This window comes from Prunus mume, linkage group LG6 (assembly GCF_029339155.1).
Source record: "Prunus mume cultivar Tortuosa linkage group LG6, ASM2933915v1, whole genome shotgun sequence".
Taxonomy (NCBI): Eukaryota; Viridiplantae; Streptophyta; class Magnoliopsida; order Rosales; family Rosaceae; genus Prunus; species Prunus mume.
Genome location: NC_142703.1, coordinates 23,772,307 through 23,788,334, shown reverse-complemented (window position 1 = coordinate 23,788,334; position 16,028 = coordinate 23,772,307). Strand labels below are relative to the sequence as shown.

The 16,028-nt window shown below is 35.4% G+C and overlaps 1 protein-coding gene across 2 annotated transcripts; it reads left to right on the top strand.

Moving 5' to 3' along the window:
* The first annotated feature begins 4,972 nt into the window (after positions 1–4,972).
* LOC103336006 (DNAJ heat shock N-terminal domain-containing protein) lies at positions 4,973–15,410 on the top strand. Of its 2 annotated transcripts, none has more exons than XM_089054130.1 (13): positions 4,973–5,188; positions 5,345–5,467; positions 5,585–6,018; positions 6,679–6,989; positions 7,717–7,794; positions 7,965–8,067; positions 8,722–8,810; positions 8,960–9,071; positions 10,349–10,402; positions 10,484–10,532; positions 13,533–13,633; positions 14,665–14,780; positions 14,871–15,410. In XM_089054130.1, exons 3-13 carry the CDS (start codon positions 5,632–5,634, stop codon positions 15,205–15,207), a joined length of 1,737 nt encoding a protein of 578 aa, XP_088910256.1. In that variant the 5' UTR covers positions 4,973–5,188; positions 5,345–5,467; positions 5,585–5,631; the 3' UTR covers positions 15,208–15,410. The 2 variants fall into 2 exon arrangements, with proteins under 2 accessions (XP_088910256.1, XP_088910257.1); XM_089054131.1 differs by having other exon boundaries at positions 5,006–5,188; positions 5,582–6,018.
* Positions 15,411–16,028: the final 618 nt, after the last annotated feature.

The window sequence follows — 16,028 nt, the reverse complement described above, 5'->3', positions numbered from 1 at the left end:
ATAAGAGTAATGGATGAAGTGAAAATGTGTATCTGACTCTCTCTTGAATGAGTGTGCAGCTCTCTATTTATAGAGTGCAATTTCGTCCTCCCCTTTGGTTGGTGAAGCATACCTCTCTTAGCTACTCCCAACTACTCCAGCTGCCTATACTTGCCAATTGCTCCAATCGCCCATACTTGCCAACTGCTCCAGCTGCCAAATACATGCTTTGGTAAAGTTTCTTTATGGAAAGACTTGACTTTTGTTCATCCTTCTGAGTTCCTTGAGCTGATTTGACTCTCAAGTATGGATACTCATACTTAGCACATGGCTCTAGGGATGTAGACACATTAAATGTGATGGCAGCCAACATGACATTTCTGTGAACTTAGTTCAGCCTTTGACGTGCTGAGGGGTCCAGATTTATCCAATTGGGCTGAAATTTGGATATGTTATAATAGACACCCATTGGACACAACTTCTATCAAGGATGTCTCCTCATTCGACCTGTGTAAGTTTCTAAAATGAGGCCTGCAAAATGACCTATGAAACTGGACTGACAAGGAGTGTGGCTCAAATTGGTTTTGTCTTTGAGCTCATATTCCTCTTGTGCCACTCAGCCCTTAACATGCATGAACTGTATCAAATGTCATCCCCTTGCTGTCTTAACCTAAAAAACATACGAACATAGGTAAGAGACTCAAAATAAAGAGAAGCTAAACAAAATTACTAAGCAAAGAAGGCATGCATATGTGTGAAATTATGACCTTATCAATCTTTGCGTCTTAAATCTCCTACAACAAATTGGGAAATACTAGGGGTTGAGGCCTCATATTGGGATCTAGATTTGAGTGTCTCCCTTTGCATCTCTACATCTCTGCGATTCCCTCTCAGGTATCCCCCTAAATCTCACTGTCTCTCTTTTTTTGGTGTTTGATTTATTTATTTTGCTGGTGTTTGTTTTCTTTGTTACTAAGAATGAGATAAGTTGCAGCTTGACCATGATTCATTAATTGAAAATGATATTTTATTAAATAAAAACCACGAAAATGCAATGCAAAAAACTGCTTGACCAAGCTAACATTAGAATGGGATATTTAAATAAATAATTTAGGAATGGCTACTATAAAATAAAATTAATTAGAATGGAGATATTTCTCTTTAAAAAAAAAAAAAAAACTCATCCAATGTTATTTTATGTTTCATATAGTTGGATCCTTTTGAAGATTGTTGTGATAGTTTTGACGGTGGAGCAGCTAGAAATAATGTGCAAGATTTAGATCCGTCTAATAACAATGCAGTTGCTATAACTCAGTTTGGTAAGAGACATAGAAAACTCACATCACATGTATGAAATCAGTTTGAAATTCTTCTTATCGATCCAAATAATAAGCTTTATGCAGAGTGCATGAAATGTGGTCATAAGTACTTGTGTGATAATAGATATGGTACTGGAAATTTGAAGCGTCATCTTGATTCTTGTTTGAAATCTGATACTCGTGATTTGGGCAAGTTATTATTATCTAAATTTGAAGGTTCTTTCATAACAAGGTCTGCTAAGTTTGATTCTAATAAATTCAGTGAATTACTAGTGATAACAATTATCATGCATGAGTTGCACTTTGAATTTGTTAAGTATGCTAGAATTAGGAAAGTGTTTAATTACATTTGTGCTGATATCAAACTGATATCTAGAAATACTGCAAAGGCTGATGTGTTGAGTATGTAAAATAGAGAAAAGGTTAAGCTTAAGGAACTCTTGGGTTCAATTCCTGGAAGAGTTTGTTTGACATCTAATTTGTGGAGTTCTATAACCACATATGGTTATCTTTCTCTCACTGTCCATTTTGTTAATGCTAGTTGGAAATTGCAAAAAAGAATTTTGAATTTCATTTTTATGTCTCCTCCTCATAGCAGTGTTGCATTGTGTGAAAAATCTATATGTTGTTGACTAATTGGGGGGGTGGAAAAGAACTTTTCTCAATGACTTTGGACAATGCATCTTCAAATGATGCATTTGTTGTGTTGGTAAAGGGGCAACTTAACTGGAAGAATACACTTTTAATGAATGAGAAATTTTTTCATGTTCGATGTTGTGCTCACATTCTGAACTTGATAGTGCAAGATGGGTTGAAACACATTGATGATTCCGTGAGGAAAATTAGGGAAAGTATTAAGTATGTTAGAGGTTCACAAGGGAGGAAACAAAAATTCTTAGATTGTGCTGCACAAGCTTATTTAGATTGTAAAGAGGGCTTGCGCCAAGATGTACCCACTAGATGGAACTCCATATTTCTTATGATTGACAGTGCACTTTATTATCAATGAGCATTTCTGCATTTGCAATTAAGTGATTCTAATTACAAGAATTCTCCATCTCAAGATGAGTAGGAAAAATTAGAAAAACTTAGTAAGTTTCTTAAGGTGTTTTATAATGTGACTTGCTTGTTTTCTGGAACTAAATATACTACTGCAAATTTGTATTTTCCTAAAGTGTTTGTGGTGGAAGATACGTTGAGAAAGAAAAAGATTGATTTAGATGATTTCATGAGATCTATGGCAACTCAGATTATGAAAAGTTTGATAAGTATTGGAAAGAGTATAGTTTGATCATTGCAATTGTTGTGATATTGGATCCTAGATATAAACTTCAGTTTGTCGAATTTTGTTATAAAAGGTTGTATGGTACAAACTCCCAAGAAATGGCTAAAGTTCATGATATGTTGGTTTCTCTCTTTGATTTGTACATGGAAATACATTCTAAATCTGAATTAGTTGCTAGTACATCAAGTACTTCAAATGATGTTCCTTCTCATGTTGATGACATGGTTTCTAAGGAATGCATGGATGTTATGAAGGTAAAAAGCTTTTCTTTCTTTTTTTTGGACTAAAGGTAAAAAGCTATTTATTTTGTTCATAATCAAGTTCAGTTTATATTTGACTATGTGCTAATATTTGTGGGAGTGATTTTTCATATGAGAATATTCGATTGGAAAGATTCCCCTTTCTTCTTCGCCACCTCTTTCTCCCTGCAAAATAGAACAAATTAGAGGACCACACCCTTGTGTGTAGGAGGGAGAGAGAGTGTGGCGGCTAGGGTTTGTGAGGGATTATTTCTGCAGAGTTTCAGTAGGAATTTTAGACATACCTCAACTCTTATGTGTAGCCATCTATTTATAGGGGGACGAGGAGGCTAGGGTTTCGGAGGAATAATTCCGTAATTGGAAAGAAATTATTCATCCCCGATTTGGCGAGATTTGATTAATTAGGGATTTGATTTATTTGAATTAATCAAATCCCTAATTGTGGTAGGAATCCAATCAATCCCAATTTAATTAGGTAACTCTCAATTTAATTGGGCAACCCCCAATTAAATTGAGTAACTCCCAATTAGGTCAAATAATCCCCAAATGGAAGAAAATATTTGACCTAGGGTTTTGATATAATTTGGCTCCCACAATATTAATGTTGTTATATTATTAGGAATTTGATACCTAAGTGAGGAGTCTACCACTTCTTGCCAAAGTCTCAGCTACAATTGTATTTGGATGAGCCTAAAGTAGACAAGAAGATAAATTTGAATGTTCTTGATTTTTGAAAAGCAAACCAATTTCGATATCCTGACCTATGTATTTTGGCTCGTGATGTACTATCTATTCGAATATCTACAGTAGCTTCTGAGACATCATTTAGTGTTGGTAGTAGAGTGCTTGATCAGTATCATAGTGCTCTCAAACCTGAAAATGTTGAGGCACTCATTTGTACACGAGACTGGATATTTGGTGAACAAGGTATATTTCCTATCATCTTATTTATTGTATTTGTTTCTTTTATGATTATTTGTTGAAGCCTTATGGTTTGAATTGTAGAAAATTCCACTTTAGCACAAAACTTGGAAGAATTGACTAAGGATATTAGCAAGATAAACATGAATCCCTCCCAATCGGTTGAGTGTTCAAATACCATCAATGTTGGTGGTTGAATATTATTGGAGTTGGGAATTTCATTTGTATTTTATGTTGTAATTTAATCAAAGTTTTATGTTTGATTTGGAGTGTACTGATGAAATTGTTTGAAGTTTTTTAATTTTAGTGTGATTTTGGAATGTTTATAACACGGCTACTTTCATCAAAAAAGAAATAGAACATTTTAGATTTTAAGCAGGTTTTTAAATAGGTTACTAAGCAAGTTACTTGTTTGTGACCTAACTCAACTTGTTTAGTAAACAGGTTACACATGTCTTGTTGTGTCAACCCCTTTATAAATGGGTAGTGTTTGGAGTTTGGAATTCTTGACACGTCTAATAAATGGGTTGTGTATGGGTTGAGGATTCTTACCACATTTAAAAGTCTGACACGACACGAACGCGACACGACACGACCCATTGTCAACCATAATTTATGACCATGTGTAGGGATATTTCAATTCACTTTAAAGGACATTTACCCTTCGTTTGGATGAAAGAATTGAAAATTATATAGATTTATAAAATGGTAGAGTTTAGATTTCCATTATTTTAATTTCTGGCAATTAATGATTTCAATGTTTCGAATTTTGTAACTGACAAAATTTAGTAAATGGCACTATGGAAATTGTGGAATAACGCCCATTTAGTGGATATTAAACTTGGGAATTTGATGCCTCAATTTCCATGATTTTTTATGCGTGTCATTTAATAAATTCCGCATTTCTTAAGTTGCCAAACAAAGAAAATGTCAATTTTCCTCTTAAATTTCTGAATTTGAGCAAAATTCTGAATTATTTTCCCTCATCTAAACAAAGCGTTAGGATTTTAGAAAAATTTATATCTCTAGCTTAAAATTTGGGTGAATTGGAAAGAATTTGGCTCAAAAGTGTCAAAATACCCCTCTACGTGAGTGCAGGTATTCAAAACTTAATGGAATTGGAAGGAATTTTAATAAAAATTGAATCATATCATTGAATTGCTTCAAATTGAAAACTACAAGAATAAAGTTAGCAAAATTAAAAACTACAAATATAAAATTGACAAAATTCAAACTACAATATATTTTTTTTTCTACAAAGAAGAATTTTAAAGCCCGTAACCCAACCCAAGCTCCATCCCTTTCTCATTCCTTTCTTTTATTTTTCTTGTTTATTCTCGAATGAAACACACCCTTCCCAGCATATTGGCCATGTATTTGTTGCAGGCAGGCAAATCCCATCCCAGCGTGTTCTGGTTTTGCAGGTTCGTTGTTCAAATTCTCATCTTCTTCATTTAAGTTTAACAGCAGCACCCATGCCCTTCTATTTTGTTCTTCAATCTCTTACTCATGATTTGGAGTTTGATTTCTGATTTCAATTTCTAAAATATACGGTTTAATTCTTTCTATTTATAATTTAGGGTTTAATTGTTGCTGAGTGGAGAATTGTAAGCAGCTCACAAAAAAGTGCACAATTTTGGCACCAAATCTTCACCACCACCAGGCTTTAAATCCTGGTTTCGAACCAAGGCTCTTCTGCGTAGGTAAGCTTCCATAGTTTTTCTTTGTATATTTTAGTTTAATATCCACTCTGAAATTGATGATGAGGTGTAATGGTTTTTGCTAACCTTTAAATTGATGCCTTATCGAATAACAAGTAGGAACTTCTGCTTCGGTCGGTTGAATATTATTGGGTTGTCAAATTAAAATGGGCAGCAAAAGCAAGAGAAAGAAGCATTTTGACGACACAAGCGACAACGATTCGTCATTGTCGTCTTCTTCAAGCTCTGAGGAATCTGAACGCTCTTCAAAGAGGAACCGGCGCCACCGCCACAGAAAAGATGATAATTCGAGAAGAGAGAAAGAAAGGAGAAGGGAAAGGAGAGAGAAACGGAGAAGCAAGAGAGAGACGAGGAGAAGGAAATCCAAAAAGGAGGACAATAAGAAGAGGGCTTATGGGGTTGATGATGACTCTGGTTCTGGGGGGTCTTTAAGTGGTGATGATTCAGACCCAGGTAGGAGTGGGGCTGAACCGCAAGCCATTTTGCAAGGCTTGTTCAACGAATTTCCCAATGTTGGGAATGATTTGAAACAGGTAAACTTATCATCCTTTTTGCATGTGCTTCTTAACAAAATTTATGTTCAAAATAGATGGAGTAGAATTCATGTATGAAACTCTTAAGATTTGATTAAGTGTGAATATTAACCAGAGAACTCCCAATATTTTCCAGCCATGATACTAATTGTCAGTTATTGAAGTTTGATTTTTCTTGTTGACATGCTATTTGATAAAGTTTGAATATTAACTAGAGAACTTCTAATATTTTCCAGCCATGAATTTAGACTGATCGGTAGTTATCTTCAGTTTGATTTTCATGTCAACTGGTTTTTTTTTGGTTCCATGTCAAAGATACTTTATGTTTTTCAGATGGTCTTTTGGCATATTTTATTCAAATCTGTCAGTAATATATTGTATAAAATAATTCTTCTGATTGCCCGTAAAAGTGTGAATTGACAATGTTTTGCTACCATAAACAGTGATATGGTGGGCCGGCAGTCGACACAGAAACACTATTTTTGTTTAGTTGTTTCTCAGTAATCTCTTCAATCTGTGGTTGTTTTGTGTTTCTACTTTATATTTGTTTTTGCAATAAGACTGGAACCTTACATGTGAGAACTAATATGGTTTTACTTTTCACCTATTGGATATAGTGATGAAATGTTATTGATAGTTGTCAGCATTTGTTTGATATAGCTTTTAGAAATGATTGATGGTGGGCAAGCAGTTGACATCAAGGGAATATCAGAAAGATCTTTGATTAAGCATCTAAGGAAGTTGTTCCTTGCATTAAACCTGAAGCAAAATGATGGAGTTTTTTTGCTGCCTTCAAATGTTCGTCCCACTTTAGAGGTTGTTGGGCTCATGATTCAAACATCCTTAGAACCTAAATCTGGACAGAATGAGATGCATCCAAAACAACTGGATGAGGAACACAGACAAGTGGCTGGTGAAAATAATAGGACAGTGCCATGCATGGAGGATGATGATACTGGTCCCAAAAGAAGGTAGTGACTCTGTTTTCACTCTTTGTAGTTGTGTAAGTGCTTGTTAGTTTGATTTAAAACTCACAAGTACTAGTTGATGTTTTTGTCCAGTTAACCAACTTGTATTAGTTTTTAAATTTATAAAATATATTTATATGCACTGCTTTATTGTTGTTTTCTTATGAATTGCAGCTTCCATACAAAACCAAGTTTTGTAAAGTATTACCCCTTTTCACTAGTATTTTCTGACCCATCTCTGCATATGAATTTCTCATATTGATAACTGCATTAAGAGGTTTTCCACGATGTTCATCGGTCGTTACTGCCTTGTCTATTATACTTTGTAGTTATTTTTTGTGTTGATGTTGTAATGAATGAGAAGATAACAATGTATTCTCAAAAGAAAAGAATGTGGAAAGATAACAAAATATAATAAAGTGCTGAAAATTCCTTTTCAATTGTGAAAAACTTATTCTTGTAAAACAAGTTGTCATGATAATTTTTGTTCCTCTAGAAATCTTTAATAAGACTATGCTTTTTCCTGTGAAGCAGCCCCAACATTTTGGTTTGCTTAAAATTAATACACGAGTAAAAGTATTTTTAACTTAAATATAGTTCTGTACTTGATTTTAATATTGCATCAAGTACTGATGTGTTTGATATATGTTGAATGAAATATCTAATAACACTTGCTTAAGAAAAGAACCTTGCTTTTTTATTTTGTTTTGATTGTTTGCAACAATTGCAGGGTAATTGGCCCTGCGATGCCATCAGCTGAGTTACTTGCTGCTGCAGCGAAATTGACAGATGCACAGGCTGAGCTCAGGTATATTCTTTAACTGTATTGAGTGGTCGCTTTATTTTGAAACAAATTTTGGAATTATTCAAGTTTTATTTTTTTAGAATACAGTTATAATTTGGGCTTACTTATGGACATGGTTCAGATTGAGAGGACTTTAAATGTCGTGGTTTTTAATATATATAATATATGTACAGAGAAGCTGAGTTGGAAGAAGATAGTGAATTTTTTATAGGACCTCCACCGCCTGCTATGGTTGCTGAAACTGCTTCAGCTAATGAAGCTGAGCGGTTCGAAGAGGTATGATTGTTTTATCTCGCTGACATAATACTCAAGTTAATAAGGGCATTACATATTGCCTTAGATTGGGTGAGAGTTCATGTTTAATCATCACAACTCATCTCTTTTTAGCCTTAGCTTTCATTTTTCCTTCTGCTCTTACACACTCTTGCACATGTGTAGCAGATATAAATGATGCACGACGAAGAGTTTTGGTCTTAGATGATGAAAGAGTTGTTGAGCATTTTGGTAATTAAATGAGTAGTCAAATACAGAATGTAAATTTAAGAGTTAATTTAAATTCTCGTGACTACAAGTAGTCAGTAAGAGGGTAGTCTAGATTTTAAGGTGCATATTATAAAAGAGATAGGACCTTAATGCAATGTAATGAGATTTCAAAAGTAAATTTCAGTCTTTTCCCTTGGATTAATTCTGGTGCTTTAAGGTTTTCTCCCAGATTTGTTCTGTGGAACTTTCGTGGCTCCAAGGATGTTTGGAGTGAAATAGTCCTTGTCCCTACAGTCTTTTGGGCTGTACTTTTTATTTACATTGCAGATGTAGCTGGTAAAAGTACCAGCTTTAAATTTAATTTATTTATTGGTTTTATGTAGTCTATATTTGGTATTTTTTATTCTTGTATTGTTTAAACTCAATGACCAACATGCAACCAATCAGGTTACTAGGATCATGGATGCTGCGGATGATAGTCTATATGATATTCTAGGAGCAAACCAAAATATGTCTGCTGAGAATATAAAGAAAAGGTATAACAGCTGATATTTATTTAATTTTTTTATCGTGAGGGTTGTGTTAATTTTAGCTATTCTACATGCTTGTGGACTTTTGAGTTTATGCTATTTGGTATGTTGCCTTTGATTTCTTTGTTTATTAATCACTTGATCCTATCTGTCAGGTATTGGAAGATGTCTCTTTTGGTGCATCCTGATAAATGCTCGCATCCTCAAGCTCAACAAGCATTTGTTAAGTTGAATAAAGCTTTTAAAGAATTACAAGATCCAGATAAGGTGAGTTCTTTATACAGATATATTATGGATGAGAGGTATATTTATATATTTTTTCCATGATCACTGTGAAATATTTGTTTTATTGGTTTGAATCTACCAGTTTTGTTTCACAACTTGGGTTGTGTTTTTCTTCTGTATAGAATAGTAGTTTATATTTCTGAACTGCTATTTGTGCTAGAATTACAAGAAAATGTGCAGTCTGGTTTCAGGCTGGTGAAGTTTCTCTTATTATATTCCAATTTTTTAAGGACATCTAGCTGGAGATTAGACTATATATACATATTTTGCACAATTACTTATTAAAAGCCAAACAGAATGATCTAAAGGGGCAGGTAGATGCTCGCTTTCCTACTACTTTGGAACCCAGGCAATAATTTGACCATCACTCAATCCACGGAAAAAAGGATCCACTGGAATCGATTGCAATCCAATTGGTCATGGTTGCTTTAGTTAACTTGTATGAACAATGAATATCTGAAGCATCCCTCCCCTCAACAATTAATCCAGTTGTACACTTTGTCATCATTTGAGGTTGCATGCTTACTTTCATTCTTTAAACTGGATCATATAGAAACATTTCTGGGGCATATGTGAGTGGCAGAGAATTGACTGTTTGGCGCAAATAAAACTAACTTTTAATCCTCCACAAACATAATGAAGCTCCCTAGGAAGATGAACATAGAGGGCTATTGGCTATTTTAAGGTTGTTTATGTGGCCTTTTATTTCTTGAATAATGAATACAAGTTTTTCATTGCTTGAATTGCCCATTTTAGCTATGGACAACATGATAAGCTTCTTCAACCATTTGGAATCTAGAACTTATGCTACCAGTATTCTGCACAATTACATTGTTATAGGGAGTTGACAGATTAGCTAACCCATTATTGTTGCTGTTTTAGCCATTGATTTTGAAAGAAAGTTATTATTTAGGAAATGCATTGTATTTGATTTGTAGAGTGAGAAGGTACTGTTCTGTTGGGGTCCCTGCTCTCATCCGATTGTTTTTCTATTTCCCATTTTTTTGAATCATATGGCATTCATATCACACTCGCATAACTACATAATCTATGCATAATTATACAACTTACTCCTATCACATAATCAAAGACTAATTAGAGATTTATCATTGCATTGTCAATGCCTGATTAGTTAAATAATAGTAAACTATGAAGTTAGATATGTCATTTGATTCAGTCTTTATTTGGCCCCCTGCTATAGCTTTCAGTTTGATGTTTGATTTTGATGGTTTTTTTCCCTACCTTGCTGTTTGTTGTAGCGGAAAGTGCTGGATGACAAGATTAAACTCAAGGAGGAACATGAAAAATTTAAGGTATGAATTTTCACCACTGTGTTGGATCAAGCAATATTCTGAAAAAATCACCTATAACTTGGCAGCTTTTTGCTCCACTAGGTTGAGTTGAAAGCAATGCGTGAGGCTGCACAGTGGAGAAAGTTACAAGGTTAGCTTGTTTTTTGCTAATATGGAAATTTTCATCTCAATTTGTCTTCTAATATCTCTCTCTCTCGCTCCCTCCTCCCACACAATACAAAAGGAGGGTTGAAGTTAATGTCATGCTTTTCAAGGGTAAACTGCTAAATACCCCCTGAAAAATATCGATTGTCTAACTTAGCACCTTGAATTATTTTTTCAGCCAATTTAGCCCTTGGACTATTCTAAATGGTCAATTTAGCCCCTGCCTGTCAAATTTTTACACTTCCATCCAATTTTCCCTTAATTATAAGGGTAAGTGTGCCATTTTACAAGGTACAGTACAAAAACAAATTGTAAAAAATGAAAAAAAATAATTTCAAAATAGAAAGAACAAAAGAAAACCAACAAATCCCCACCCGAACACCGACTCCCCTCTCCTCCGACGGAAGCCACCGTCTCCCCTTTCACACGAGGAGCCTTTCAATTTTTGCATTCTCATTTGCGATTTGGAAAATTCAGGGCTAGGAAATTAAGGGAACTTGTTTGGGTGCTTATGCTTGAGCTCAATACGAGCTCTTTTTGGTTGGTTTCTTTGTGGGTTTTGTGTTACATGTGATTTTGTTCAATATTTTGGCAGCTTTGGGGAAGAAAACTTCTGGGTTTTCCTCAATTCTTTATGTTGTATTCAGAGTTCAACTTCTCATCAGAAAAACTTTCGTGGGTATGTGAAGATTTTCTTATATATGGTGGAAATTGGGATATAATAGGTTTTTTCTTAAGGAAAATTGAATTGGGTTGGTGCCAAATCGTGAAAGTTAGTAGCTTTTGTGTGGTTTTGCGTGATGAAGCTTGTTGGGAGCATTATCAGTGCCACGGCGGAGGCATGTTGGGCTGGCTTCCGCCGTGCGTAGTTGAGTTTTTAAGCAATGAGGATTGGGCCATGAAGAAGGCCGTGGCTGAGGTGCTTGGGAAGGTGGCCTTGGTGGAGAGAGATTTGACGGCGACGCATAAAGCTTCGTGTTTGAATGCTTTGGAAAGTTCGAAGATTTGATAAGATATATTGTCTTCCCTCCTTCCCAGTCGGTTGTTTGGTTGCTGAGAAAGGGTAGGAGAAGAGGAAAATATATTGTGACTTCAAACATATCAGTAATTGTCTTTCTATGCCTTGGTGATTCACATCCGATCTGAGGGATGAGAATTTGGTGGAGGAGGAGAAGGGGAAGGGGGCGGTGTTGGTGGATCTGCTAATTGATTATTATTTTTTGTTAAACAATAAAACATTTATAAAAATATATATATTTTTATTATTATTTGTTGAGGCATATGTCATTCACGTGACATTTTTGACGGATTTGGATGAAATTGGCTAAAAACTAACGGCATGGGCTAAATGGACCGTCTAAAATAATCTGAGTGCTAAATTGGTTGAAAAATAATTCAAGGTGCTAAGTTCAATAGTCGATATAGTTCAGGGTGGTATTCGGCAGTTTACCCTTTCCTAAATGACAAAATTATTTGTAACATGGATGCTAAGTTGAACCAGAAACTGATCTGTAGGTAGAATCTGAGCACAGCCGGAATTGGGGTTGTTTCTAGTCAAGAAAATTATCCAACTGCATGTTGTAGTGAATATTTGTTGTTATTTCCTGCTTGTGTGTGAGGCATGGGTTGACTCATAGCGATTGCAAAGCACTTCAGGTGTGATGCCAAAGGCCTGTGAGATGACGGAAGTTTTATAACTTCTGTTAGAGACTCCTATACACCTTTTGTGCGATGCAAAAGGCCAGGGGGAGTTTGGGTCTCTCTCCTCTTCCTTTCTCACCCGATTTTCCTACATGACTCCACCGGCTCAACTTCGTGCAAGTTCCTTCTAATACCAAAGTCCCAGTTCAATTTTAAGACAATAGAGTCAATAAGGATTCAGGATAGAAATAGCCTTACTGTGTTGTTTTGGACAACTTATGTTGTCCAGAAACAGATTTTTTTAGAGAGTTTCTAATTAATTATTTTCATTCAAATTTGTTTTCTTGTTTTCATCTGAAAATATTTCAGAAAACACTCTCCGAAAACGTTACAGACGGGCCCTAATTATGTCTCCATTTCCAACAATTTGATTGCCAAAACATATCTTTTAACCACTGCATGCCAAAGGGACTTTCAACCAGGAAATGTCACAACTGCTTTCCCAATAAGGCCTCTAGCCAACAGAATGCCAACTCTTCGGTTTTCGGAACCATTGTCCAATTAATAAGATGATCCTTTCAACCTCCCCAACAGCACCACACAAATTTTTTCTATCAAACACTCCAAAACCCCTATTCTGCACTTTCTGCCTCCAATTAGCACCTGAAAAACCCTAAATCAGATAACACTCCCGTTCTCCATCCTCCTTTGTATTCTGGTTTTTTTATGGTTTTCTGGAACCTGTGGTGGTATCAGCCCTTGATCTGGAATAACGATAAGCCACGTATGTATTTATTTCTTTTATCCGTTATATTGAAAGGGATTGAAAGCTTGACCTCCTAACCCGTTTCCTCACCCATCACTTGAGCTAACCCAATGCCTTCACAATGGGTTACTTTGGGTTTTCTGTTTGTTTAATTTTGTTGTCTTACTTACTACGTGTACTTGTGTTGACTATTTGCTGGTTATATGTTTTGCTGTCAGTTAGTTTTGGTAATGGGTAACGGGTTGCTAGCTATTGTCTCGTTTAACTTTTATCAATCAAGTAAACGTTCGAAAGCCAAAAAAGTAAATCAACATACAGATATGCTAATTCACAGAATTTACATGTCTAATTTATGCATTACTGATTAGTATAACATTTCTAAAGTTTTATTTGAACTTTCCATGTTTTAAAGTAAATTTCAATATTTCCATAAATCTGGAGTACTAAAATATACTATCAATATCTTGCTTGAATCTTCCATATTCTGGATTTAAACACTTGCTAAATTATTGTTCTGTCTAATTGTGTTGACATTATTGTTTGCTCTAGTTGAAAGAAAACTTTTTGTTTTTTCAACAGGAATATCTATGGAGGGTGATGATGAGCTCCTAGCAGACATGGATGTTAAGGTGGCACCAAAAAGAGATGAGTGGATGACAACGCTGCCACCTGAAAGGAAAGTATGTGCTTTTTCATTCGTGTTATCTTGTTATATAAATTGCCTTTTGTATTCTTCTATTTCTCTCCATCCAAACCACCTAAGATTTTCCAACACAGCACATCTTTCTATCACTAAACCCCAATATTTACCTCGAAAGAAGAGAAACTTCTCACATTATGGATTATTGCATGATCCTGGAATTTCGAAACTTAAACTATCCTCTATCGTCAATCTTAACCAAGGAACTGAACAGTGGAGCACCAAATGTCACACTTGCATCATTTGTGCACATCACACACCAATGAGGAGGTAGACACTAATTTGGTCTTGATGCAGGACAACCTAAGGCTTATTAAATCTAGAAGACTCCAACAAAATAAAATAAAATAAAATAAAATAAAATCTAGAAGACTCAAGCAAATTCAAAATTAAAGACTGCAGTAATTTCAAAATTAAGGATTTTCTGAACCAAATTATTTTTTCCTGGTGTCCATCAGGGTTTCCTCTGCACCAGATCACAAGTATTCATCTTCCCATGGGAAATAACCCAACCAAAAACCTGGACGTCATGTGGTACTTTAGCCTCCCTAGTTGCTTGAGAGGAACCAAAAAGTGTGTCATCCCATAATCGAAACTCCTCATAACTCAAACCTCCATATTCTTTCGTCCTATCTAAGTGGGAACAATACCACATTCTTTATGATAGTCAATATTAGCTCGGTTAACTCCTCTACTTCCTGATTATTCAGATTTAGCTGGGATTAAAAATTCGAAAATAAAGGAAGAGTAGAAGGATTAAAGCACAAACGAGCACTAAGAAGGACAAATTCTGTTTCCCTCACCCAACTTTCATCCCAAAACCTGAGTCTTTTCCCATTTCCCACCCTTAATCTGCTGAACAAGGTAAACGGATAAGGCCTTGAGAGATATCTTTCGAAGAGCATCAATTTGATACTTGAATCACAATGTTAGAATGCCAGCCAGTAATTAAAACTGACTATGTGTATTTGATGAAAGCTAGTCATAATGCTGATGGTTTTTTCTTGTCAGCATGGTATGCCTCCTACACAATCAACCAGATTCAACAAGAGCACTAAAGAAGGACGCGGTGATACCAGTGCTTGGACTGATACCCCTTCAGACAGAGCCCAGAAAGCTAAGATGGGGTGTGTACTATATTGCTTTGCACTTGTGTAATATGTAACTCTCTGTGTGTACATGTATGAAATTTTAACATATTATGTTTTCCATGGCAGTTACTTGGAGGCGTATAATGAGGCTGCAGCCCTTGCTTCAAATGAGGTGGAAAAGAAAAAGCAGAGTTCAGATGCAGAATTGGTGGACAAATACAATAACGAAAAACGCTCAAAATCATTGGTGCAAAAACACAAAGAGGAGACTGTAAAGCGTTCAAAGAGAAAAGTCAAGCAACAGACAGAGGAGGACTGGGTGGGGAAACATCCGTGGAAGCCTTGGGATCGTGAGAAGGATTTGTCAGGTGGGAGGCAAAGTGTAAAATTGGATTCAGAAAACATGAATCAAGCTTTAACGTCACGGTTTTCTTCGGGCTCATTTGAGAGAAACTTCCTTTAAACACGAATTGATGAGCATTCAGGTTTCTCTGAACACTTATCAGACAAATTCCTTGTAGACATGAATGGATGAGTTGCCTTGTATTTTAGATGCATGATTATAGTCCTGTCATTTTTCTTGTTTGTAAACATGTTAGATTAGATTTATAATTGAAACATAAAACACGGAAAAAAATTAACGAAATGCGCTTGCAGAGAGTAAAACTGCTGAGTTTTGTTGTTTTTATTTTTTCTGAATTATTTAGAATGAGGTTTAAGTTTTATTTCTTTTCTTGTGCCAGATAAAAGGGGATCAATCTCTTGTTAAATAAGTGGAGTATTGGTTACAAGATGTGTAAATTAAAGGAAATAGGTTTTTTTGACAATATACCTTTTCCAACACAGTGTGACTAAAACTGAGGAAGAGGGTGGTTAGAATTCAGTTTATCATTTTATTGTTCACCATGATGCTCGAGTAGGCTCAATGACTTATAAGATGCAGCTTTTATCGTCATCAAGTGGCATCAGAATTTCATGCCTCATATCTTATCCTTGAGCACAAGGATAGTTTGCAGGGAGGGTAATAATACGAACCTAGCATATATTATTGCTCACTCATCAACTACGTTGGAAATGGTTGTTATTAGTTGGTTAGTAGCGGAGATAATCCCTAGCCTGCAATCGGCTATTTAGTTGATTAATTGTGCACTGCAATCGGCTATTTAGTTGATTAATTGTGCATTGCCAAGGTCATGTTGATTGAATTAGTTTGTTCTTGGTACGTTCTTTGTGTACATTGGGTTAAGGCAGAACATGGTTCTATCATATTTATATTAGTCATTG